We start from the raw sequence: 27,882 nt of genomic DNA, 5'->3' as shown, positions 1-27,882 counted from the left end.
TAATGTTATTACAATTTCAGCTTGTTAGGTGCATAACAAAATAAATATAAGTATTATAATATTACTAAATCTGTCAAACCTGATTTTACTTGATTTTTTTTTTTTTTTAGCAATTCAAAACTGAGTTTATAATTGACCATTTAATATAGTCGATAATAAAAGACAAATGTAAATAATTACCAAATGAATACAATGTATGAAAAAATTTCTTTTATTTAAAACAGAATCCTAATGTAAATAAATAATGCAAGTATTGGAGCCTGTATATATATATATATATATATATATATATATATATATTATGTTGGCTCAAGGACATGCAAGTATACTAGCTACAATGAAAGACAGAAAGCAGATATGTAAAGTTGTATGGAGTAACACTTAAAATCAAGGTCTTAAACTTGATGCACCACTTTAATATAGTAATGTGCATATTTAAAGGGAACTAGCACCCAACAGTATTTTACTTCAGGATTCAACTTACAATAAATGGAATATTCTTTTATTTTAATAACATTACACACTTACTTAATAGTTATGCATAATTGCATAATGTTGTTATTACTATTAATATGTCATACTTACTATGGTAATCAAAGATTGTAATAATTATAATGATTTTATTATTAATGTGTAAATACAAAACATAAGGAATATAGGAATGTGTAGGAATCATACAAAATTTGTATGGTATTTTTGTTATAATGTATTCTAATAAACAAATACATAAATAAATATGATAAGTGGTAAGTTTACCATCTATGGCGAGTGATATATACATCACTTGCATTTGAATTTACATATAAATGTATACTAGGCCCAGCCAATGTACGAGCTTGTGATGTCACGAGCAGACTGCGTATTACTACTCGGCCTGAAACATTAACTCCGCTTATCAAATCGAAGTATTACTTATTATCATATTGTACGTGGTAATAACTAACATCTTTACATTTACTAATTATAAACAATACATAATTAATTCTTTTATAACCTTGTACTAAATTATTAATTTTTAATAATAAACAAAAGCTTACTTGAATTTTCTTCATGCATCTAATTCAAACTTCTAGCAAGTTCATCATCCTCGCTAAATGAATCACTGTCACTGTCATTTTCACTTTTACTATCAGAGTCTACACATATAATATAATGTTCTGTAATTTCATCTATCAGTGCTTCCAATTTTTGATAATTTTTTTTACTTTTTCACAATAGGGTTTCCAGTCATCTTAATTCATGGAATTAATTTTCTCTGTAGTTAATTTTTCAACATTTGTGAAAGAAAATGTTGTCTTATGACTCACCACATATCTTTTTATGGCTGACCATACCATCTCAATCAGATTCAAATCAGGATGGTATGGTGAGACTCTAAGAACACAATGCCCATGTGTTTTTTCAAAAGATCATCCAAGTGATATTTTTGTACTTTAGTTTTATGTAACTTTACTAATTCATATAACTGTGGTTTCAGCATTTTTGAATTATACGGATTATGGGTTTTCTTCAGCCAATCGGTCAAATCTTTTCTTCTGGAGTTAGAATTTGGCATTTTATCAATACCTGTATTGTGATAAGGAGCATTATCAACAATTACTACTGACATTGGTGGAAGATTTGGAATCAATTTTTCACACGCCTATTTCATGAAATTGTCTGTATTCATGTTGTCATGGTAGTCACCACTTTTCAAACTGGCTTTCCAAATTAATAATGCATTCAGAATAAAAAAACCAATTTCTCCTGCAGCATGAATTACTATTAAAGTCACTTTTATTAATCGTTACATGAAGTCCCTCAACAACACCATCAGACCATGACTTTGTCAAACAATGGGAACGGAACTTAAAACATACGTTTCATCCAAATAAACAATTGTAGTATTATTTTTGTCTGTCAAATATTCAATTCTCTTCCACCTGATATCGGATTTCTGAATTAAAAGTTTTCTGTTATTTTAAGTTTTACACCACTTGAAACCTAACTCTTTCAAAATAATATCTAAAGTTGATTCACTGCCTTAAAAATCAATAGATGACTGAAGTTTCTTGCCTTATTTTTTTTTTAATATATAACTCATTCTTCTTTGAATGAAATTCATTAACTGTTCTTTTAACTACACTTAAATCAAAACTGTCCAGTCCACTGACAGGTTTAGAACATTGTTTATTCTTTTTCAGCATGCTGAAAGAACACGATTGCAATGTTGATTGAAGAATTATGTCTTTTTCACTTCTGAGATTTTGAACCTGTGTTCTTGATATCCCACAAGCAGCAGCAGCAGTTCTTTCTTCACATTTTTGAATGCCAATTGTATGTTTGTCGTCAGTTAATTTACCTAATTTTAGAGCTTCGTTTTTTATAAAAATCATAAACATTATTGATAATTTCACATGCTTAACTCCTAAGTTTTTTTTTAACTACGGATTTAAATTCTACTATAACAAACCGCACTAACAGACAAACAAAATAAAATAAGAATAATATAGTACAAAAAATTTGGAAAAACAATGAGTAATTATAAAATAATGAGACTGCACAAAAATGCTATGCGAATACCTTCACTAAACACGACACAAACTGGACTAAAGTTTATTTCTTTATACAACATTGTGTACTACGAATGACAGATCTAAATATAATCGTGACGAAAGACATCATTTCTGACTGCATGTATAAATTTTTATAGGCCTCTACATAATTTGAATACTAGATCGTTGGTACCGGTGTTCTTTGGGGGTGGGGTTTCATTTAACGACCCATCTCAGGAATGGTCGAACTTAGACTGTACAAGACTACACTTCATTTACACTCATACATATTACCCTCATTCTTCCTCTGAAGTAATACCTGAACGGTAATTCCCAGAGGCTAAACAGGAAAAATAAAAAAATGGCCTGTCCATAACACCAATCAAAGCATTAGTCATTAGTTAAGGAATAGTTATTGTTTAAAATATTGAGTCATTAAGCACTTTTATACATGTAATCAACTCAAGTGGAAAGAATTAAACAACAACATTGTGTGTTATGGCACCCGTATTGTTTGTAAGTCGAAAAATTAAATAAATACAACATTTACGCACAAAAATAATGTTTTGGAAAATAATAATATAATGAGATATCAACACGTAATATAAGAGACATCAGCACGTCACAAGCTCATAGATTTGCTGGACAACTATAAATCCATTCACGTATTCAACCTGAGAAATACTGGATAAAGAAGTAGATAAGGAAAAATTGTAAAAATTAACAATAAAAATCAACCTCTTACTAACTAAACTTAGTATGCTTCATTTAATATTTTATTCAATCTTCAAGTTATTCTGTTAAATATTCTGCTGTATATTCTTATGCATATCAAAATAATTATGATAAATGAATATTCTGATGAGTATTTTGTCAAAAACGATAAAACGTTTGATATCAATATAGTTTTTTTAATGAAACTTTTTATATGTATATGATTGTTATTTGAAAACGAATTCATCTCCATTATATTTTTAGTTTTATTATTAAGAGTACAATTTTTAGTGGTACTGTAAAAAATATTTATATTCTACCAACTGATTATGGCTACATTTGATAAAATAATTTTTAGATCAATTTAGTTAAGCATAAATTATTAAAATTAAATAATAAAACTTTTTTTATATATTATATTTATAGTTATTATTTAACTAAAAAATAATTTTCTCATTAGTTTCTTTAATAAAAATGTTTTGAGTGTAGAGGAATAACTCTTTATTTATTACATTGCATAAAGACAAATAGAGCAAACAATAATGCAGCCATTCAAGTTTCCATGCTGACTGAAAAAGTTGTAAAGAACAAGTATTTAAATCTTATATATATATATATATATATATATAAATGAATGTTTGTTGTTTGTTTGTCCTGTATGAGTTCCTATACCACTCATCCAATTGCGTTGAAACTTTGGTGAGTTGTGCACGCACCTGCGAAGGTTTCTGAATTAGTTTGGACCCGCTAGGTGGCACTGGCATCAAGATATTTTGAAAAATTGTATTTATGGTCTGACTGGGCTCATATTCAGAATATGTGTTACATGGAAAGAAATACCTCGGCTAAAAATGGACCCTCTAGATGGTGATGGGGTTAAGATATTTGGAAAAATTGCATGTATGGTCTGATTTAGCTCATATTCAGAATATATATTAGTTATGTGAAAAGAAATATTTTTTTGAAAAAGGAAAATAGGGAGAAAGGGAAAAAAGAAAGATAGGTAAAAGGAAAAGGTTAAATTTTGTGAAGTTCCGTAATGTTCAGTTTGTGTATATATATATATATACACAAATCTAGCAATGGTGAAGCAATGCCGGATCAGCTAGTATCTAACAATTAAAAGTTACTTCAATAGACTGTTACATATAAAGACTAAAGTTACATAAAACTTCCCAATAATATAAAACTGAAAGTATGTCCGAGACATCATTGAAGAAATTTTTACCTGAAAAAGTGTTCTATTCCATGGATGAATTCCTTTCCTAACATAACTTGGATAATACCATCTGAAATATAAAATCTCAGTGATATGGTGTAATATTTGCATTACTGCATATTAATTTTAAGTTTTTCAAATGTTTCTTTGAAGTCTTTAGAATTTTCTTTACAAAAATAGTCAATTGATCACTAAAATATTCTTGTTAACTTATTATGTTACAAGCAGTTATGCATATATTTGTATCAGTATATTTAAAATCATGTACATGTGTACATGTTAAAATTATAAAAAATTGTAAAATAATAAGCAATAGGTGTGGATGCACGTGTTTTTTTTTTTACAATTAAGTTGCACCAAGGATGTTTAATGCTGCGGTGGAGTTCCTGAATCACACAAATTGTGTAGACCTTCATGTTTATGATCGGGAAACTTAATCATATCAACCCAGTGTCTCAACCGGTCTCCTTTTGATTTACAGCTAATTTCCAAGCATCCTGTAAATGGAAGACAAATATAAACTTATAGTTAAAAACAAATCACTTTTAAGTACAGTTAAGGTTGCTGGCATTCACTTGTAAACACAAATGCAGAGAGTATAACTTTATCTAGTTCATCATCCAATCAGTTTATTAATATTTCTATAGATTTCAAAGGTCCATAGTGTTTTCTAACACAAGTTTTCAGCAACAGTACACATAACAGCAATGGTGGAGGGTTAGATCTCTGAGAAAATTTGTTTTATATAAGCAAAAAGATTCTTTTGTAATATTTTGACTATCTTCTGCAATACAATCTATTATGCATTGATTTCTCTGTTTCTATAGTTGTAACAAATAAACAATAGTTAGAAAACACTACAGAATTAGTATTTTTACCAGTGTTTATAGAATAAAAACAACTTTTGACTACAAAAAGGTAAAAAATATTATTTTAGGTAATCCCAATTGGAAACATAGGAGTCCATAGCAGTCTTTCATCTTTCACATCAATGAATATTATTCTTCAATGTTCTTTAAAAGGAATCTTGTGAGTTTCCCTAGTAACAAAGAACACCTCCAGTGAACAGTAGAAGCTACAGGTACAGTTTAATATCATTTCCAAGACATTCAAGATACATCACCTAAATTTATGCTTTATTAAAGATGATAACAATGAATTGTGTAATGTCAAATATTTTGAAAATATTAGCTGCAAGTGGAAACAATGAATTTTTTCAGATTTCTAGACCTGACAATATACAAAACATTTTTTATAACAAAGTGGACATGGGAAACAATATTTTTATCATACCTTTGGGTTTGGAAATAGATGTTCTACATAACTACAGTGTGTACAATGAAAATAAAAGCTTGTGTTAGAGAAGGTTAGGACTGCATTACTACCAAACCCAAAAAAATTTATACTCATGTAATAGGAAAACAATAATAATCGTTATACTTTTATTTATGAACGTCTAATTTACCGTTTACATGTTTTATTAGTTATAATTCATTATTATATAATTAATATTAATAATTCAATAAATAAAGATTGCAAAAACAAGAAATTTAATTTAGGTGTATTTTTAAACTAAAAAATAACTAGTGCTTGATTGTATGTTATATCCTTAATTACACTAAATCAGATGTAAAATTATTATTATTGTACAATGTTTATAACTTTATTATTTACAATTTTCAATTTTTTTTTTTTTAATTATTATTTTCATTGTTCATTTTACTACTATTATTATTAACACTTACTTGAAATTTGCATTATATGTCCAATTCCTGTGCAAGTTCACCTCTGTCTTCATAGGAATAGTCACTTTCACTACCACTGTCTAGATGTATGATAAATTTATCCGTCATTTCATTGATTAGCAGTTTCATCTTCTTATACTCAGTTTCAGCTTTTTTTACCTGTTTGCAATATGGTTTTAACATTGCTTTATTAAATGGAACATTGTTCTTTTCTAACCAATTAATCTTGCCACGTTTCCTATTATTTGAATTTGGAGGCTTCTCTAGAAGTGAGTAGTATACATTATCGATAACAACCACTGACTAGGGGGAGAAGACAGGATTAATTTTTCAGATGCCCACTTCATGATATTGTTGTTAATGTTGTGATAGTCACCTCTTTTTGAACTCATTTTACATTAACAGCATTCGAAATGAACCCCATTTCTCCTCCAGCGTGGATTATGATTAACCAATCACCTTTATTAATTGGTACTTTTACTCCTCCTCTACAAATTTGTCAGTAAATGAAACATTAAAATATACAATTTGCCCGAATTAAAAAAAATCAAAGAATTTTCTTTTCTGAAATTGGTAGTTTTTCTTAAATATTCTATCCTCTTCCACCAGTTATCTTCTATCTCAATCAAAAGTTTCATATTATTATCAGTTCTACACTACTTAAAACCCTAACTCTTTCAAGATAGCTGCTAGTATAGTTCAACCTTTAAATTGAGTACTCTTTTGTGAGTACTCAATTTTGTGAAGTTCTCCACATAATTTATTTAATGTACACAGTTCATTTTGTTTTATATGAAAACTCGTTAACTGTTTGTCTTACAGTGCCTTGATCAAAATGGTCTAATCCATTAAAATGATTTAATTGGATTTAATGATTTAATGGATTTAATCTAATCCATTTAAATGTCATAAAATGATTTAAATTCTGCTGTTGCCAAACAAAATTCACAACCCAAATGAGCAGAGGGACAAAAATTAAAATAAAAAACAGAGCTCAAAATAAGAAAAATCAAAATGAGTTGTTTTATTTTGAATTTTTTAATGTTATTTATTATGGTTAATTTTGTAGTTTTTGAATTTGTTGTTTCTTTCACCATACAAAAATCTTGAATAATATACACATTCATTAATAAACGCAAAAAATTTACTAATACGTCACATATTACAGAAGGAAACAATTATACCATTTGTGCTGGTTCACACCAACAACTGGACTAAATCAGTTTATAGAAAATGAAAAGAAAACATTAGTACTGACTATTAGTCAACAATGTGATACAAAAATTACATAACTATTCTATGAATACGAATAAAATGACTAAGGTATTAATAAATTATTATAATTTGTAGAGTATAGGCCAAAACTTTAATGATGATGTTTATAGTAATAAACATCATCAATAATAATAAGTGCATATAATTATAAATTAAATAAAATATTTTAATAACCTTTAATCATATAAAGTAGTTACTCATTTCACAACTCACGTGGTGGAGAGAGTATAATAATCTATTAATTCAAGCGTAAACTACTTGTTTTTGTATATATACAGTACATATTTATAAGCATGCTAAATATTTTTAAAGAAATTATTGTCTGAAATGAAATAAAATAATAACAACTTTAATTGTGTGAAGAATTTTTGCTATTTATGAAAGTTAAGCACGCTGTATTACAGAATACTCAGTTTCTGAATGAGCGTAATGTTATGAGAAAAAGTAATAATATAATGCCCAGCACAGATAATGTCTGCCTCGTGCAAGCAAGCTTTTATTTCCTTTGTACGAACAATACACACTCTATGCTGTATTTGTAGTTTGGTGTTTACATCTTTCTTTCAACAACATACTTGACAAAAGAATTTTTTAGAATTACAAATTTAACATATATTTTTTGAAAATACAAAAATTTCTGAAATCACGTTTACTTTATATATATGCTGTACAAATAATTGTACTAAACTTTTTATTTGTAAGTAGAGTTATCTGACTAAAAATTTCAGTTATACAGATATCTTGACATACATATTTTGTGTTAGCAAACCCTAGAATGAAACTTACTTAAAGTATAAAAAAATTAATTAAAAGTATAATATATTAAGATAAAATTTCAACAGCAGTCACTAATACAGTGTTCAAAAAGTAAACCATTCCCTGGTCTTGCATTAGTATAATACATAGCATCAACTTTATAATAATTATTAAAAATGATCCCCATGAACATCCAGACATACTGAACAAAGTATGTCTAGATTCACATTTGAGAATCCTCTCAAAGTCTCTCAAGTTGTTCATGTGGCATGTTTTTGGTGAAATCACAAATAGCAGTTTGAAGTTCCTGGAGGCTGTGGGGGTTTCCTCAATAAACATTACTTTTTGCATAACCCCAGAATTAAAAATCCGGTAGAATTAACTATAGAGAACAAGGTGGTCACAAGCCCTTGAATGATTTTTTCTCAAAAACCAAATTCAGTGACTTCTTGGCTGAATGCAGAGTTGCACCATCTTGTTGAATCCAAGCAATATTAATTTCATCCATAGTTAGCTTTCTCATGAAATGGTAGTGATTTCACAATAACAAGCTGAATTTATTGTTTCTATGAAGAATATTGACCCAACTGTTCTGAATGTTACAATCCACATCCCAATCTTCTGGTTCATGTACGACATGCAGGTTGTTGGCAGGCCACAAAACATGAATTCTGTACTATGTGCCCATACCCTACTAAATGGAACCTGCCTCATCAGTATAGAAAATATAGTCCAAAATACCATCAGAATTGCTAAACACTGTTGAAACCATTCACAGCATTGAATTCGCTTTCCACAGTCTGTGGCCAATAACTTTTGAACTGCACTTACTTTATTTGGTAAGAGACTAAGCTGCTTTATGCACATTTGTAACAACAATGTTTTTCTGTTGTGTCAACTTTCACATGGACTTGTTTGGACCACTTCATAAACAGCTGATATGCCTTAAAGATTTTTTTCATTAAGAATGATGATCTACTACTTCCCTCATAATCCTTTATTGCTCCCGTCTCCCTAAATTTCTTAATTAGCACTTTTACACTGTCAGTTACCTAGAAATCTAATAGAAAACTGGTCTTTCACTTCTGTGTTTACTCACCATGATCACAGAAGACATTTTCAACAAGAAATATTGAATATTTTAAAGTTAACATCCTTTAGACTGCATACAGAAAACACCACCTCAATTGTTCAAAGGTGATGAACACCCACTGAATAACACCTTCTCATCTCATGATCACCACCTGACTGACTTGCAGAAGCAAACTGCACACAATGCAGGCTTACCAACCTTTGCAGAAAACATTACTTACAGCACACGAAATAGAACCCTCAACATATAAAACTTTGTTTACATATGTGTATAGTTGTTTTACAAACACACTGCACAACAGTAAAGTAATGAGGATGTATTTTCAATTTATACACAATAATCTAAATCAAAACACTCACCAAGATAATCATTACTTTTCCCATAATCTTTGTCCCAGACTGTGAGTGTAAGTGTTTGGAGAGGCAAATCTGTCATTTTTGTTTCAAATGCAAACTCTTCATTAAATAATGGATTCAAATTTTTCCTCTTCACTGATGTCTTGAACTTTCGATTAAGTGGATCAGGTTTCAGGGATCTAAAAATCATTAAATAAACTAAATACACTTATAACTCACCATTAAATTTGTCTCACAAATGCACACATATCCATACATGTAAAAGTTCACATACATTCACACAAAGTAACTAATTACACTGAAACTTAACTAATTCATGCATACATATAATTCACACAAAAAATTCAATCTACTTTTTAACAGTAGAGTTTGAATTTTAGAATAAACACAACATATCATTATTTGTACATCACACATAAAATTTTTGTGACGGTTTTAAAATACTCTAAATAAAATTTATCTTTGTTTATTACGCTGTGATCCTTTTTATCATATCATACTATGACAGAATCCTGGGCCATAAAAATGGTTGACTGATTAACACAAATAAAATAAAGTGATCAAGATAAACGTTTATATAACAAATAATGTTTTCTTTATTATATAAAATTTTGCCATAAAGAATGATGCTTAGTTTTTCTTTCATCTTCTAAAGCAGTGTGTATATATATATATATATTCTTGTTATTATATATTCTTCATTTGGTAAAATTGCATTTCTGTTACTGCAACATTTGAATAAAAACAAAAAAAAAAAACAATAATTTTTTACAACCAGATATTATGTGCTGAGCCTTACAAAAGACTATCACATATACCGTAACAGATTTAATATAGTTACAGTTTTGGAGATGGTGACAGCCTCATTGCAGAGCAATCCTTGCATTGCACAAAAAAAGTTTTTGTATTTATAATGGTTTTCTGATAATATACAGTACAAGTGTCACATGAATTTGTCAATATTTTACAATATGCAGAAGTCATGCTCTACTAAATTCATGCAATTTTTTGTAGAAAAGACATTGTACTTTAATGTGGGGTTTTAGTGCTGATTTGAACTTGATGATTGTGGTTTGAAAATAACGTAGAATTAAACAAAATGGTTAATATTAATGAAAAACTGTAACAAACTAAATTATTTGGTCTTCTACACTTATATTGAAAATCCAAAAGATTTTTTTTTTTTTTAATTTTTAGGCTTTTTACAGTTGCAGTGTTTTGACATAAGTAAGAAGCTTTATTTAAATGTTAAATATGGTAGAGTTTTTCATTAAAATTGTTTTGAATAATTTTCACAATTGATAATCATGAACAAAAAACATTATCAAATAGCATTATCAATCAAACTAATATAGCTAATAGAATTTAAGATTATGTTTTAACTGTTAGATGTAAAATTATGAGAAATCACATTTATAAAGTGGTATTTCATTAAGAGGATGAATTATTTATTTATAATAACCATATCAAATTATTTTATTATCCATAACAGATTAGAATGGTAACTATATAAAATAATTATTAAATTAAAAACAAATAAAATCTTAGACATGTAGAAATTTGTATACTTGTCTACATTTTTTTCATTCATGCATACATAACTACTGTCAGTGATTATCATTGTTATACTTTGATTCTAATAGAAGTTACTGCTGCTTCTTCAAATTAAGAAGACATGGAATGCAGTAAAAAAAGTGCCAAAACACACAAGCCAAATCCAAAGCACTTTTGACCACATTTTAAACATGAGTTTCTTAATTAAAAACAGCAATGGAATACTCTCTAACAGAATCATGAATATTAGTCACAAACAAATGAAAACTATCTGTCTGTAGTTGAAAATGTTTAAATATGATTAAAAAATTTGTTATAGCTGAAAGTCTATTTCCCGTTTTTAAAAAATAATCATTTTGTTTAATAAACAATTAACTTAAAATAATTAAACATTCTCATTATTATAGCATTAAATTTATTCTCAATGAACAAACACATTTCACTTTGGTGTGCCAATATTTTCAATGATCTACTCTATGAGAAAAATTTGGTTTAATACAGCTATAAAATGGGAGTAACACAGACAACAGGGGGAAGGTCAAAGGTCAAAAAAGAAGGAGGAGCTTTCAAACCATATGCATAGAGTACATGAAATAAAAAATGATGTATGATTTCAATTGTATTTGGTCATTAAGGTCTTGTTGCGCTGTGGAAAGGTGTGTATGTGTATTTTAACATCTGTTTTAATACAGTAAGTTTTTTCCTTTTACATGCTATATGTAAAATTTTAATATGTAAAAATTATGTAAAATTAGTGTCTTTGTTTGGGGCTACAGTAGTACAGATGTGTTGCATAGTTTCCTTATGTTGAATTGCCTACTGAAATACTTTTGTGTGCTCTTTGAAACATATAAAATCACTTGCATACATATTTGCTATTTGCTCAGTATAAAAGCTGGGGTGATTATTGTAAATGATCTTACAAACTTTAGTAAAATTGTCTTTCTTTGAGTCAGGTATGTTTTAATATAGAACCTTTTTTAAGTTTATTGTTGATTTTAAGAGCAATTTGTAGTTCAGCTTTCTGAAGATCAAAACTGTATTGTAATTTCAGATTATAATGTAAAAATGTTACATAATATTTTAGGTTACTTCTCTGGGTATCTGGGTTTTTTTACAGGAGCTTGTCTTTGATCATGGGATAATAGCAGTTTAGCTGATGAAAACTTCCTTTTCTTTCTGTCTTAATTTAATAAACATATTATACCAACTGAATCCAGTTGAGAAGAAGTCCCGTATAACATACTATAATTAAATGATTTAATAACTGTATTTAACAAAACAAGAATAACAATAAATTCTTTTTTACAACCGAGGTAAAATTGTCTAATTATTAGATCAGAGTAAGAATTAAATAAGTGAGAGTAAATTAATATATATATATATATATATATATATTTCAACTGGAAATGAATCTGTTCTTATCGTAGCATTAACAGTGAAGTATAAACAGTTCTCACTCCACACATAGTGAATATACAAGGGTTATTTTTTTTTAAGGTCTGATCGATCGCGACATAAAAACCCGTGCAAAAATCGGATGAACCTTTCAAAACATTGTTTTGTGAACCATCACAAAACAATGAGAATGGACGCCTTCCTAAGGTTTCTCCAGCGCACCACAATGAAGGAGAAGATTTTTTGAAGAAAATTGTTACAGGAGACAAGACATGGGTCTATTTCGAAACTGAAGAAACAAAAGAACAATCCAAACAGTGGATGCATTCTCATTCTCCCAGTAAACCAAAGAAGTTCAAGCGAACCTTCTCCAACAGAAAGTGTATAGCTACTGTGTCCTGGGACCGGAATGGAGTTCTCTTGGTGGAATTCATGGAACGTGACACGACCATCACTGCAGCCTCATACTGTGTGACTCTTCAACGTCTACGAAGGGCAATTCAGAATAAGCGGAGAGGAATGTTGTCATCAGGCATTGTCTTTCTCCATGACAATGCTCGGCCGCACACTGCAGCTGTAACAAAGAAGCTCCTGCAGCGTTTTCATTGGGAAGTGTTTGATCACCCACCATACAGCCCGGATTTGGCTCCATCCAATTTTCATCTCTCTGCTCACATGAAACGCTGGCTTGGAGGGCCTGGGCACAGACATCGAGCTGCAGACCAGCGTAGAAACATGGCTGAAAACACAGGCAGCTCCGTTCTATGACGAGGTATGGGAAAGTTGGTACCACGCTACGACAAATGTCTAAATCGGGGTGGCGACTATGTAGAGAAATTAGCGTAACTATGTAAGTACTTATTACAAATAAAAAATTTTTTATTTTCACTGTGGTTTTAATTTCGTGACTGATCGAACCTTGAAAAAAAATAACCCTCGTATTACATATAAGGCAATAAAGATGCCACACAAAAATTATCAACTGAACTTCACAAGCACACCTCAGCAAATATATCATTTAACAATAATTGTTTTCCTCTTGAAAAACCTTAGAATTCAATTATTGAAGAAACCACCTGACTTTCTTGCTACCAATTAGCATCGAAGCACGAACAGAAAAGCATCAGTATGACAAAAAGCTGAAAATCAGTTACATTTTATATATTAGTACACTTATTTCAAAGTAAAACTGCTCACAATTTAACAAATGGATCTGAAAAGCCGTTATTATCCATCGGTGGGAGATTAGCACAGCGTATAATACCAACCAACAGAGCTTTTCTACGTGTTGAGTAGCAAAGAGTAATTAAAATTTGCCCATGAGACCAACCTTCCTCACCCCAAACTAGTTCTTCACTTTCAACCTGAAGTGACAAAATAAATATGTTATTACAGAGAAAATGTTTACCATAATATGATAGAGCATCAACTATCCAAAATAATCAGAACATAAAAGTTTTGAATATTTTTCATATTATATCCTGTTTTTAAAGATTGCAAAGATTAATGGTATGATACTTCATAATATTAAGAATAATAAATTTATAGAATTCTTTTAATCATAATAAACATGAAATAGATAAAAAATTAATCTGAAATAAAATAACTCACATAAATATAGTTTGAAAAAAGACACTTATTTCCCTGTTTTATATGTTTTTTTCTTTTTAAGGTAGCTAGAAGTAGTTTTAAGGTAGTTAAGAATTCCTAACTCACATGAGTCATATGATTCATAAAACCAACTTCAACTGGGATTCAAACCACACTAAAGTTGTCTTAAATGATTCAATGATACAGAAAAAAGTAAAACATGAATTAGACTTAAATTAGAGTTATTTACAGATTTATTTAAGTTCAAATCTAATGGGGAAAAAAAATATCTGATGACATGTTTTTAATATTATTAAGAATAAAATTATGTTCAGAATAATTTTCATTAAGTTTTATTTAACTTTGTAATATTTTATTAATCAACTCCCAACTATATATGAGTTTCAGTTTAGCTTATTTCTTCAAAAAGGAATATATAATTAAAAAATAATTAATTAAAACTAATTCTGTCATTAGGAAAATATTGTCTTTTAAGATTTCATCATACTTTTATTTTAGAAGTATATGAATTAGAAATATCTAGCTTTACACAATTGACTTTTTTGTACACTTAATCTCTCAGATAATACCTACAATTTTAAAATATTATTTTAAAATAATAAACCATGCAAAATGTAATAATTACAGAGTTTTTAAAAGTCACTTCATAATCTTTTAAGTGACTCTTTCACCATTAAGATGGCTGGATGGGCAACAGACCAGTAGTTTTAATGCCTTAAAAAAACTTATAATAGCAATAATTATCATTACCAACTTTTATACATAAAAACATAAGAGATGTCTTTTTATTAATGGTCAATATGTTAACTGAATTCCTCAAAATTTGAAGGTTCTGAATGCAATGAACACATCTTAGTGAAACGTACTGCATGACAAGGATAGAGTTATCGAAAATATAATAAAAGTTATATTAAAAAAAAAAACATTCTCATAGATCATCGAAGTTAGAAAATAAGTACAGTACACAGTATAGCCGTTAATGTTCTCAAAAAATGAAAGTACGCTTAACAGTTGTAATTTATATTGCTCACATTATATATTGTAATCCCTCATTATTCACAGATCTACAACTTGTAGTGTCAGTTATTTATATTTTAAATTGTTGCTGAAAAAAGATAAAACAACTGAAAATATGTTTTCCATAGTTTTTCTTTTCTGTAACATTACACCAATAAAAATAATAAAAAATGACTGCAGATAATAGTCATGTATTTATTTTGTTTATATTTTGTGTTGGTTGATATTTACAGAATTTCAAATCTCAGAATGGTGACCAAAAAAAGATTTGGATAAATTATTAACTAAATTCTTTTGCAAATGAAAAGGCTAACAAAATCGACAACAATGATGAATATAGCCTAATAATTAATGAAAGAAATTTCATTTTTAACAAAGAAGTTGTCTGATAAAGTTTTTTTTAGTTAATCTATCCACAAAATGAAGATTAAAATTATTAGAAAGAGCTTGAACTGATAATATATAAACTATGAAACAAAATTTAAAAATTGTTGATCAGCACACAATAGGTAAACTAGGTTAAAACTCATTCTTTGGTGTAGGCTTAAATAGTTTATTTTTCATGATATAACAGCTAAATCAAACATATATTTATTTGTTAAACACTGACATAAATATCTGAACATTAATGATACTGCTGCAGAAATAAAATTAACAAAAAAATTTCACTTACTATTTTAAGTATGTACGATAGTTTTTAGTGTTTATTAAAACACTGTTTAATAGTATAACAAAATAAGTTAGAGAATGTTACATGACTACTATAAGAGCTTTATGTTCGCAAATAAAATAATTTTGAATTATATCAAACAGATTTACATCTATTTTCCTTACAACTAAACATACAATATTTTTAAAGAATAATTCCCTTTTTTTCATAAAACTGACATGTTACTATTCGTGATATACTTCTAGAATGTATTTCAAAAAAATAAGGAATTGTGAGGATTACTGTGTAATAAGACAAGATTTTAAAAATAATTTAGGAAAAAATTTAGTATTATCTATATCACTGATGATTTAAGAAGTTGGATCCCTGCTTCATTAAATGGAAAAACTCTCTCTCTATCTCATTAGATACCATTTTACTAGTTCTCAATTGTTTTAACATGTAATTCATAATCTTGCTTATAGGGCCTTCTCTATAAAAATTAAAATTTTGATTAATTTTTTGATTTAGTCCCAACTGAAAAAAGTAAAATTAAAATTCTAAGAAAAAAGGTGTTTCATTCTATTTTTAACTGGAAAAAGGTGACCTAAACAAGATATTTTTAGGAATTCATAACTGAAATTTGATCAAAATCTGTCAAAGTATTGGAAGGGAAAGCTTAACAAGTTTAATCTGATAGATTTTCAGCTATTTGGTCAAGCAAATTCATATCACTTCTCCCACTGGACTGAAACCAGTTACTACTAGGTTACAATAATCCATACATGCAACCACACTACAACACACCACAAACGAACAATCAAAAATTTCATTTATTAAACCAATACATCTGAACTATGTAATTATGTAAAAACTATACATTCATTTTTCAATCAAATCTAAAGCAAGTTACAGAGGGTAAGTCTCTGTAATTAAACGGGTGCTAGATTCTTTTTGCGGATATTTACAGTCACTGGTTTCTAAGTTGTGAGAAGAGGATTGCTATCTGACTGTCTTGAATTAGCAAATTGTGTTAATCGGATACTATATGTGATTAACTCCTAAACCATGAACTTCAAGAAGCTGGAAAAAATTAAACATAATCATAAAACATTATGACTAAATTCAAGTATGTCGGCGTGATATGTTTCCCTCTTTCCATTAGGCCTATTGAAAAATGTAATTCCATGTGAAAAACCTCAATGACCTTGGGACAACCTCCAAAAGGAACCTCATCTTTCTTTTTCCTGTTTAGCTTCCGGTAATTACCTTTAGGATAATACTTCAGAGGATGAATGAGGATGACATGTATGAGTGTAAATGAAGTGTAGTCTTGTACAGTCTCAGTTCAACCATTCCTGAGATGTGTGGTTAATTGAAACCCAACCACTAAAGAACACTGGTATCCACGATCTAGTAAAAATAACTAGTAAAAAATAACATGGTCCGTGTAAAAATAACTGACTTTACTAGGACTTGAACGCTGGAACTCTCAACTTCCAAATCAGCTGTTTTGGGAAGACGCATTCACTAGTACACCAAGCCGGTGGGTTACCAAAAGGGACCTCAAGGTCACTGTTGGATATCCCCCTCCTATCCACATAACTTCTGTAAATTTTTTTGTTTGCTCTTTCCCATAGTTTGCGAGATAAATAAACTGGAATATAAATATTCCAAGAATATGGTATGACCTTCAGAAACGTATAACTTGTATAAGACTATTTCCGTATACACTATCACCTGTATAACACTATCTCTGATGGTTAGTCATATAACTTTCAAAAACGTTCCAAGGTCATATGTGTGACCACATATTCCAATGTAAAATTTACTGCTCTTTTCATTGGTGGGATCAAAAATAAGTCATTCCATCTGAAAAAATTATGTTAACCTTGAAATAAGGTCAAAGTCAAGGTGACCATGAGTTGTCCCCCTTCAATCTGAGTAACTTTTGTTTTGGTAATTTTTTTTTTTTTATTGTATGTAGTTCACAAGAAAATTGTTTGAAGCGATTAAAATGAAACACTGTATTTGACAGTAAACCACTAACTACTAAAAAATCACTTGCTTCAATACTATTGTAATAAAATGCAAGAAATGATTCAAATTAAATCCACTTGTCCCACAAATCTTAGGAGTGTATTGCCTTTGAACATTATAGACTTAAGGACTGGAATAAAAAAGGCCATTGAATACAGGAAAAAGCAAATATACCAGTGGATTATGAAGTGATAAACTGAATAGCATACTTCATATGTTTGGAAGCCATGAAGAATGTGAGAAATGTTTTTGTAATGGGCCTAAAGAAGAGAAAAAGAACTACATAGCCAACATAAAAATACAGCTTTCTTAATCACATTCTTTATTTTGTAAAGTTAACAAAATGTTAGTTTAGAAAAGCAAAAATTTAATTGAAAATGTTGGTTACAATGTGGACAAATCATGTAATGCTGCTACAGCAAAAGAAAGTGAAGGAAAGAGAATTAATTACACAATTAACAAGGACAGTATTACACATTTATCAGTTGTCCTTATAAAAATAATTTCAGTTTGTGCATTGCATAAATATGTTTGCAATACTAGTTCAAGTATCTACAGCAAAGCATCTTCTTTCGTTTTCTGTTTAGCCTCCGGAACCACCATAAGGTATTACTTTAGAGGATAATATGTAAATGAAGTATAGTCTTGTTCAGTCTCAGGTCGACCATTCCTGAGATGTTTGGTTAATTAAAACCCAACCACCAAAGAACATCAGTACCTACAATCTAGTATTCAAATTCATATAAAAGTAACTGCCTTTACTGGACTAGAACCTTACAACTCTTGACTTTGAAATCAGCTGATTTGCAATGACGAGTTCGCCATTAGACCAACCCAGTGCATTCAGCAAATCATCTGAAATAAAGCAAGTGATAAAGAGCACAAAGTGAAATCCCCAGAAAAAAATTTATGATTAGGGCAGAATAGATTAATAATCTCATTTTATTTATGTAATTTTACTGATATATCAGTTTACAATTTTGTAATTTTTGTTTTTTTTTATAATAACTACTTTGTGTCTTGCAAAATGAAAAAAAAATCTCCTATGATCTTTGTTTTATGAGTTATTATATAATTTTCATAAAACAATAAGTTGTGATTCTCAATAAACCAATTTTTTATGAGATTTTATAGATTTGGAATTGACATTGCATGTAATTTTTTAATTAAATATTAATTAATAATAATTCAAATATAATATTAATTAAATAATGCTCAGTTAATATTTTTCCTAATTTCTGTCAAGGTTTAATGAGGGGAGAGATGTCGAATCAGTTTATCCAGAAAGGAGATGCAAAATTGAAAAATGTTGAGAATCACTGCACAGGTTTATCACTGTTTTTAGATGTAAGGCTCTGACTAGATATTTATAAACAATTTTGGTATAAACAATTATTTTTAACTAATGCACACATCTGTCAACATTTCAGTGACAACATTCATGCATTAATATTCTGCTAACCCCTTTCAATAACTGAAACACAATGAATAATTTCATATAACCAGTATGAAAGCACACACAATTGTGGTTGATTTTAGTGAAATCCATTGCAACTAATTGTAACCATTTTTCATGTAGTTTGAAACTCAGCCATAAAAAAAGTTACTCATTGAGTAGTAATGCTAGAGTCAATAAAATACGAGTATTTTGGAGTTCAACATTCCTTTAACGATCATGAAATTAAAAATCAATCCATCAATCCACATAACACATACACTGGCAGAAAAAGCTTCAACTTTTGTACTCTTTTTTGCTGAGGACAACAAAAAGGTAAAAAGTATATGAAGTTTTTGGAATTACAGAACAAAAATGTTTTGCATTCCACTCAATCATTAATATGTAAAAAGATCTATTAACTGATTTGTCATGCAATTTTGTCTTCAACATATGGAGATAATGATAATGAAAGGAGATGTTACCTTCAGGCTCACCATCAGGTCCTTAGAGGTGAAAGCTTGACAGTACTGTCACATTTTAATAGAAATGTTAAGAGTATAACAACAAAAAATAATTCTGCAAATTAAATTCTGCAAAACATATATTAAGATGATGAATGTTGTAATTTAAATGAAATAACTAAAAAAAAAATAATTTATTTTTCTCACTGGATAATGTTTTTCTAAATAGAAGCAGAGATGTCTGGGAACATCAGGTTTCAATCTATCCAATGAAAAGCGAGTCTCTCCCATAAAGTCATGGCCATACTTATCATCATCTGAAATACCAATTATTAAATAATATAAAAATACCATTAATCACTTATGCATTTGGTATACAAATATCATAACAAGCAATGTGATAATCTCAACTAATAGAATTTTTAATCCTTACACAGTTCAAATGATCACATGGTTAATCAGATACAAGCAAACCTGTAAAAGAAAAATTTTAACAGGAAAAAAAGGATCAAATTTAACATTTCAACACTTATAAGATAATTATATTTACTAGTATTTTTAGTTAAAAATAATAACTTGTTTTGGTATTTTTACATTCAATAATGTTTTTTTTTTCAGATTGTTTTTATGCCTTCATAAGTGGTGTTCACCAATTTTGATTACTAGAAAACTGAACTGATTGTAATTTTAGATTGTTTTTGAATACCTATTCAGGTATTAGGTCACTGTCTACTACTACTCTACATTCAGGTGTTTAATACAAATTAGAATTCACATTTATACAAGAGGGAATTACCCTATTACATTAATGTAAAATTAATATTCCTAAGGAAGAAATTAATACTATCTTATATTATATTTTCTTAAATTTCAACAAGAATAAGTTCCAGCCACCGATAAAAAGCTGTTTGTAACAACAAATATTGCTTATGCAATAGCTTTACTTATTCATTAAGTATTTATAAGCCAGTTTTTCAATTGTCAGTTTTTTCTTATTGAAGACTGTAAGTAATGGCAGCTACACTGCTAAAATTCACAGTAAATTCTATGAAGTTTTTGAGCCTGCCGTATTAATGAAGAAATAGTGGGTGATGAATTTATTGAAGGTTGTATAAATTTTCATAATAGAAAGAGAAGTGGTAAGCCTAATATTTTAATGCATGATCTTTTTCAAAAATTAAATACAAAAGTTTAAGAAAACATCTGCTTCACAATTAATATTCTGGCCGTGGAATTTTCGAACATGTTACAGTATAGTGATTGAATTGTTGTAAACTGTGCACAACATGAAGTCTCAATCTTTATTAATGCACAAAAAATCAAAGGACATTAGATATTGTCCATTGAAGGATATATATGCTTAGAACCACTATGCAAAGAGGTGATGAATTTTTACACATATTATGACTGGTTATAAAATACGGATTTCACTTGAGGCAAGAAAACTGTAGTAATCACCAAGTTTTATATTTAGCAAATTCAAGCTAGTGCCATGACTCCAAAAACAAAAAGGTTATGTAGCTATTTTAACTTCTTATTAGCTATTTTTTTTATTTATTTTTTTTTTTCTGAAGAAAAGCTCCCTATATGAATCATGAGACCTTGCCATTGGTGAGGGGGCTTGGTGCTCAGTGATACACAATAGCTGGACTGAAGGTGCAACCATACTGGAGAGGTATCTGTTGAGCGCCAGACTAAGGAATAATTCCTGAAAGAGGGCAGCAGCTCTTTCAGTAGTTGTTAAGGGCATATCAGGACGACTTAAATGGCCATATCAATATCACTCAATCCTGTGAGTACTGCGCAGCTGAGAGCAATGGAAAACTACAGCTGCTTTTTTTCCAAGAAAATGTAGCTCTCTGCATTTTCATATAAAAATGATGGAGGTGCCTTCCTTGGTAAAATATTCCAGAGGTAAACTAGTCCCCTGTTCGGATCTCCGGGTGGGGACTACTAAGGAAGGGGTCACCAGAAAATTAAAAAATAACATTCTACAAGTCGGAGTGTGCAATGTTAGAAGTCTAAAAAACGTTGGTTGGTTAGAAAATTTAAAGAGGGAAATGGATAGGATAAATGTAGATGTAGTAGGAATTAGCGAGGTTCGGTGGGAAGAGGAAAACGACTTTTGGTCAGGTGATTTTAGAATAATTAACTCAAATTCAAATAATGGGCAGGCAGAAGTAGGTTTAGTAATGAATAAGAAGACAGGGAAGAGAGTAGAGTATTTCAAAATGCATAGCAATAGAATCATTATAGTAAGGATAAAGTCGAAACCTAAACCGACAACAATTGTTAACGTCTATATGCCTACAAGCACCCATGATGATAATGAGGTATAGTGTGTATACAAAGAAATTGAGGAAGCAATTAAACACATAAAAGGAGATGAAAATTTAATAATAGTTGGAGATTGGAATGCAAGCTTTGGAAAAGGCAAGGAAGGGAATATGGGCTGGGGAAAAGGAATGAAAGAGGGGACAGACTTATAGAGTTTTGCACGAAGTATAATTTAGTAATTGCCAACATCCAGTTTAAAAATCATAATAGAGGAATATACACATGGAAAAAGCCTAGTGATACTGCAAGGTATCAGATAGATTATATCATGGTTAAGCAAAGATTTAGAAATCAACTAGTTGGCTGCAAAACTTACCCTGGAACAGACATTGATAGCGACCATAATTTAGTGTTAATGAAATTTAGATTGGGGTTTAAAAACCTGAAGAAAAGGTATCAGATGAATTGGTGGAATTTAGAGAAGCTTGAGGAAAAGGAAGTAAAGAAGATTTTTGAGGAGGACATCGCAAGAGGTCTGAGTAAAAAAGATAAGGTAGAAAATGTAAAAGAATGGAAAAATGTTAAAAAGTAAATTCTTAAATCAGCTGAAGCGAACTTAGGTGGAACAAAGAGAACTGGTAGAAAACCTTGGATTTCAGATATACTGCAGCTGATGGATGAACGTAGAAAATATAAGAATGCTAGTGATGAAGAAAGTAAAAGGAAATATCAACAATTAAGAAATGCTATAAATAGGAAGTGCAAACTAGCAAAAGAAGAGTGGATTAAAGAAAAGTGTTCAGAAGTAGAAAGAGAAATGAACATTGGTAAAATAGATGGAGCATACATGAAAGTTAAGGAAAATTTTGGGGTACATAAATTAAAATCTAAGAATGTGTTAAACAAAGATGGTACACCGATATATAATACGAAAGGCAAAGTTGATAGGTGGGTGGAATATATTGAAGAATTATATGGAGGAAATGAATTACAAAATGGTTTTATAGAGGAAGAAGAGGAAGTCGAAGAGGATGAAAGGGGAAAAATCTGAGATCTGAATTTAAGAGAGCGTTAAAATATTTGAATGGCAGAAAGACTCATGGAATAAACAGAATACCTGTAGAATTACTGCGCAGTGCAGATGAGGAAGTGATTGATAGATTTACAAACTGGTGTGTAATATTTATGAAAAAGGGGAAGTTCCGTCAGACTTCAAAAAGAGTGTTATAGTTATGATACCAAAGAAAGCAGAAGCAGATAAATGTGAAGAATACAGAACAATTAGCTTAACTAGTCACGCATCAAAAATCTTAACTAGAATTCTGTACAGAAGAATTGCGGGCAGAGTGGAAGAAGTGTTAGGAGAAGACCAGTTTGGTTTCAGGAAAAGTATAGGGACAAGGGAAACAATTTTAGGCCTCAGATTAATAGTAGAAGGAAGAATAAAGAAAAATAAACTATTACACTTGGCATTTATACACCTAGAAAAGGCATTTGATAACGTAGACTGGAATAAAATGTTCAGCATTTTAAAAAAATTAGAGTTCAAATACAGAGATGGAAGAACAATTGCTAACATACATACAGGAACCAAACTGCAACAGTAATAATTGAAGAACATAAGAAATAAGCAGTAAAAAGAAAGGGAATCAGACAAGGATGTCCCTATCCCCGTTACTTTTTAATCTTTACATAGAACTAGCAGTTAATGATGTTAAAGAAGAATTTAGATCCAGAGTAACAGTACAAGGTGAAAAGATAAAGATGCTATGATTTGCTGGTGATATAGTAATTCTAGCTGAGAGTAAAATGGATTTAGAAGGAACAATGAACGGCATGGATGAAGTCCTACGCAAGAACTATCGCATGAAAATAAACAAATACAAAACAAAAGTAATGAAATGTAGTATAAATAATGAAGATGGATTCAATGATGAATGTAAATTAGGAAGAGAAAAGTTTATGGAGGTAGAAGAATTTTGTTATTTGGGAAGTAGAATTGCTAAAGATGGACAAAGCAGAAACGTTACAAAATGCCGAATAGCACAGGCAAAACGAGCCTTCAGTCAGAAATATAATTTGTTTATATCAAAAATTAATTTAGACGTCAGGAAAACACTTTTGAAAGTATGTGTTTAGAGCGTAGCTTTATATGGAAGTGAAACTTGGATGATTGGAGTACCTGAGAAGTAAAGATTAGAAGCTTTTGAAATGTGGTGCTATAGGAGAACGTTAAAAATCAGATGGGTGGATAGTGACAAATGAAGAGGTGTTGCGGCAAATAGATGAAGAAAGAAGCATTTGAAAAAATATAGTTAAAAGAAGAGACAGATTTATAGGCCATATATTAAGGCATCCTGGAATATTCGCTTTAATATTGGAAGGACAGGTAGAAGGAAAAAATTGTGTAGGCAGGCAATGCTTGGAGTATGTAAAACAAACTGTTAGGGATGTAGGATGTAGGGGGTATACTGAAATGAAACGACTAGCATTAGATGGGGAATCTTGCAGAGCTGCATCAAACCAGTCAAATGACTGAAGACTAAAAATAATGACGTAAAACCTTTACAATAAGCTTTGTTTTATGATTCTGTAGATTCCATCATTATATTTGCCCCATGAAGACATCCTACCTTAACCAAATACCATGTATGGTATAACTACATCACAAAAATAAATTTATTCTTTGTGTATTGGAGTGGTGCTGACAGCTGATACTAGCCACCCTGTGCTGGAGGTTGATAGTTTGGGTGTAGCTGAAGCAGTTATATCTTAACACTAATGGCTCATTAATATCACTCCCAACTAATATTCTGCTGTTCGGTTCTTAACAACACATCCTGGTCTGGTAATCCATGGATGTAAAAAGCTACAAGTACACTCACTCACCAGATAAGTAGGAGGTGAAGCTGCCTACATACTGCAAATCAGGAAAGCTGCGCTATATATCTGTAGACTTCCAGATATATCATCAGTCAATCAGACCAAGAACAGAGATAACAATGATTTGGTTATAGAATACATATAAAATTATAAGCATTCCTCATATCACTCTTTTCAAGAATGAATTATTCTTTTCAAGGTCACTTTTTTATTTTATTAGGTTTTTAAACTTTAAATTTAATCTTCTTCATGACCTTGTAAAGCCAAAAACAATAGTCAAAATGGAAGTCAAAAACAAAACTGTGGTGTAGCATTAGATTCATTACAATCATTGTCTCATTCACAACATTACTTCCTGCACTGTTGGAAGGTTCAGGAATTCCAGTGGGAACATTTTGATTTCTCTACATACACTCACTCTTAATATATTTTAACTAATTTTTAGACACCAAGCGCACAACAGTGGGTGTTTCTTAGTAACCAGTAGCATCCTAAAAATGCGGAAGCTAAAAACAAATTAAACCTGTTTATTTTAAAATGCATCGGATTTATTTCACATACAATCATCTATAACATGTGTTCAGATTGTATGACAGTTTGCATTTGTTCATAGCAACAGTAGAAGAATATTCATAACAGTGATTTTAAATATTTTAAGCAGGGGATACATACTTTATAATATAAAAACACCAACAGATGAACTTTGCAGTTATGTTTCAAAAATGAAATTTACAAACAGAACTATATTAAAATGTTTTACATAAACAACAAAGAAATATATACAATCTCTTATTTATTCATCTACTTAAACCCTGTACAACTGAAAAGAACACACAATCAACTGACCCAAAACAAGTATATGTATAGCACAGTTCCTCAGATCTGTTTCCGTCACACCATAGAATGTTAAAGTCTCATTGAATTCTGGATTTCTAGTCTTATGTACTGTTCGGGTCCTTAAACGATGAGACTAGAAAAAAAGAAATTAGAAAGGTAAGATAAACATCAAGGATTACTTTTCTCTAGGATAATTATTTTTATTATTTAAAATAATTACTTATTTATAGATAATTAGTGTAATGTCACAGAAGTATAAATAAATGCCACATAAATAATGAACTGATTCCTTAAGTTATTTTAACACTCTAGCATCACTTTCTAAGTCACGCTGACTCAGGTTCTTTGTTTCAATAACTACACTTGAATAAATATTTCAAACTGAATATTATATTAATTCAAAAAAAATTGACAGACTTCATTACTTGAGAGATTTATTCAAGTAATATTTCTGAGAGTTCTGTGTATTTCATTTTTACTGTTAGCCCACATCTCAACACAGTATTGGAGTGGCATAGATAAGTAGCACTAGCCTATTACAGAAGTTTGATATTTGGTAACTGGTCCAACCCAGTTATATTTTAATTCTTACAATTTCTTGATACTGTCCTTAAGCCACAGTTCTGTTATTCTTACTGACCAAATAAGAGATAGATAATATACAAGTGTCCCAAAGTTTGTTTTACCAAACAGAAATTATTTCAATTAAATTTAAATGAATAAAATATTATCTGCTTTCATGATTAGTGTCAGTATTGAACATTTTTTTCTTATTTTAAAAAGTATTTAACTCGCCACAGAACTGTTTATAAACAATTTTATCTATTACTCATAATTTAAAAGAATTCTACAGCAGTCCCACAAAGCATGAAATACCTGTAGAGAGTGAAATGTGCTAAAAATGAAATGTTGATGTAGTGATGAAAAGTACTTCAGGGGGGGGGGGCGATAGAAGGCCTACAGAAAATTGGTGGCATTCAGGCAGTCTAGGAAGCCAATGGCTGATTAAAAAAAAGGCAAAAATGATGTTTTCCTGATTTTTCAAACTAAGATGTAAAATAGAATGTAAGTTTCAACTTAGAAATAAAATATGCCACATTTAAAAACAATAATTGCAGTTGCTGTTTTTAAGAACGCATCTCAAAAACAGCAATTGCAATTATTATTTTTAACAGATGGTACGTTTAAAAATTTTCGGGGTGCTAGAAAATTTTTGATTTTTAATGTGGGTGGTGGGTGAAAAAGTTTGAAAATCAATAATTTTGTGAGTAACGAATGTCAGATCTAATAACATGATCAACATGTTTATATGATTATAAAATAATCTTACCTTTACTCCTACAGGAAGAATGTTCAATTTGCAAAAAGGATCAGCCAGTCCATTAATATCCATTGGTTTCAAATTCTAAATAAGAGAAATAAACAATTAATTATTTTGTTTTTTAGTTAGCAATACTAACAATGAATGAATTTAAAACCATAAGAAATTCTTACTGAAAAATTATAAAATTTCTACCAAAATATAACAAATTATTACATAAGTCTGTGTTTTAATAAATTCTAACATAAGTCTGTGTGGGTTTTTGACACTGCTTCTCTTTTGATTCAAAGAAAAGTTCTTTTTGACCCACCAGAACGTACAGTTTGGTGAGCACATCATAACCATGACATTTTACTGAACTTCTAACTAATTAAAAAATTCCTGCTTCTAATACTAACAAAATCTAATAGAAATTACCAAATTCCCAATTTTTCTTATTGCCCATGCTTTTCTACTTAAACCTCCTTAATATCAACAATGAATACTGCAGGAACTATAAGACTACATGCTATATTTTTTCAAATGATTTTTAAATTATTGCTTACCTTAGCACGATGTAATGACACATGAATAGAACTTGCGACTGTATCATACACTAAGGTAAGCTCGATGGTTCCAAGACTGCCTGCAAGTGAAATGTTATATAAGTTATAAACACATATAATTTGTTTCAATCCAGAACTGATTAGTTATTACCTTGATTA

General features: G+C 29.8%; 1 protein-coding gene across 1 annotated transcript in view; it reads right to left on the bottom strand.

The window, feature by feature from the left end:
- Nucleotides 1-4,833: 4,833 nt before the first annotated feature.
- Rph (Rabphilin) overlaps nucleotides 4,834-27,882 on the bottom strand; it is a 197,309-nt gene continuing 174,260 nt past the window's right edge. Inside the window, exons 11-17 of the mRNA XM_075361688.1 lie at nucleotides 27,724-27,803; nucleotides 27,188-27,262; nucleotides 25,867-25,990; nucleotides 20,068-20,177; nucleotides 13,842-14,008; nucleotides 9,696-9,871; nucleotides 4,834-4,964 (exon numbers count right to left, since the gene is read on the bottom strand). Of these exons, the coding sequence (XP_075217803.1) occupies nucleotides 4,834-4,964; nucleotides 9,696-9,871; nucleotides 13,842-14,008; nucleotides 20,068-20,177; nucleotides 25,867-25,990; nucleotides 27,188-27,262; nucleotides 27,724-27,803 (863 nt within the window). The remainder of the gene's footprint in view (nucleotides 4,965-9,695; nucleotides 9,872-13,841; nucleotides 14,009-20,067; nucleotides 20,178-25,866; nucleotides 25,991-27,187; nucleotides 27,263-27,723; nucleotides 27,804-27,882) is intronic.

The sequence above is a fragment of the Lycorma delicatula genome, chromosome 4 (genome assembly GCF_047948215.1).
Source record: "Lycorma delicatula isolate Av1 chromosome 4, ASM4794821v1, whole genome shotgun sequence".
Lineage (NCBI taxonomy): Eukaryota > Metazoa > Arthropoda > Insecta > Hemiptera > Fulgoridae > Lycorma > Lycorma delicatula.
Note: the sequence above shows the minus strand (reverse complement) of the source record. Positions and strands in the feature narration are given on the sequence as shown.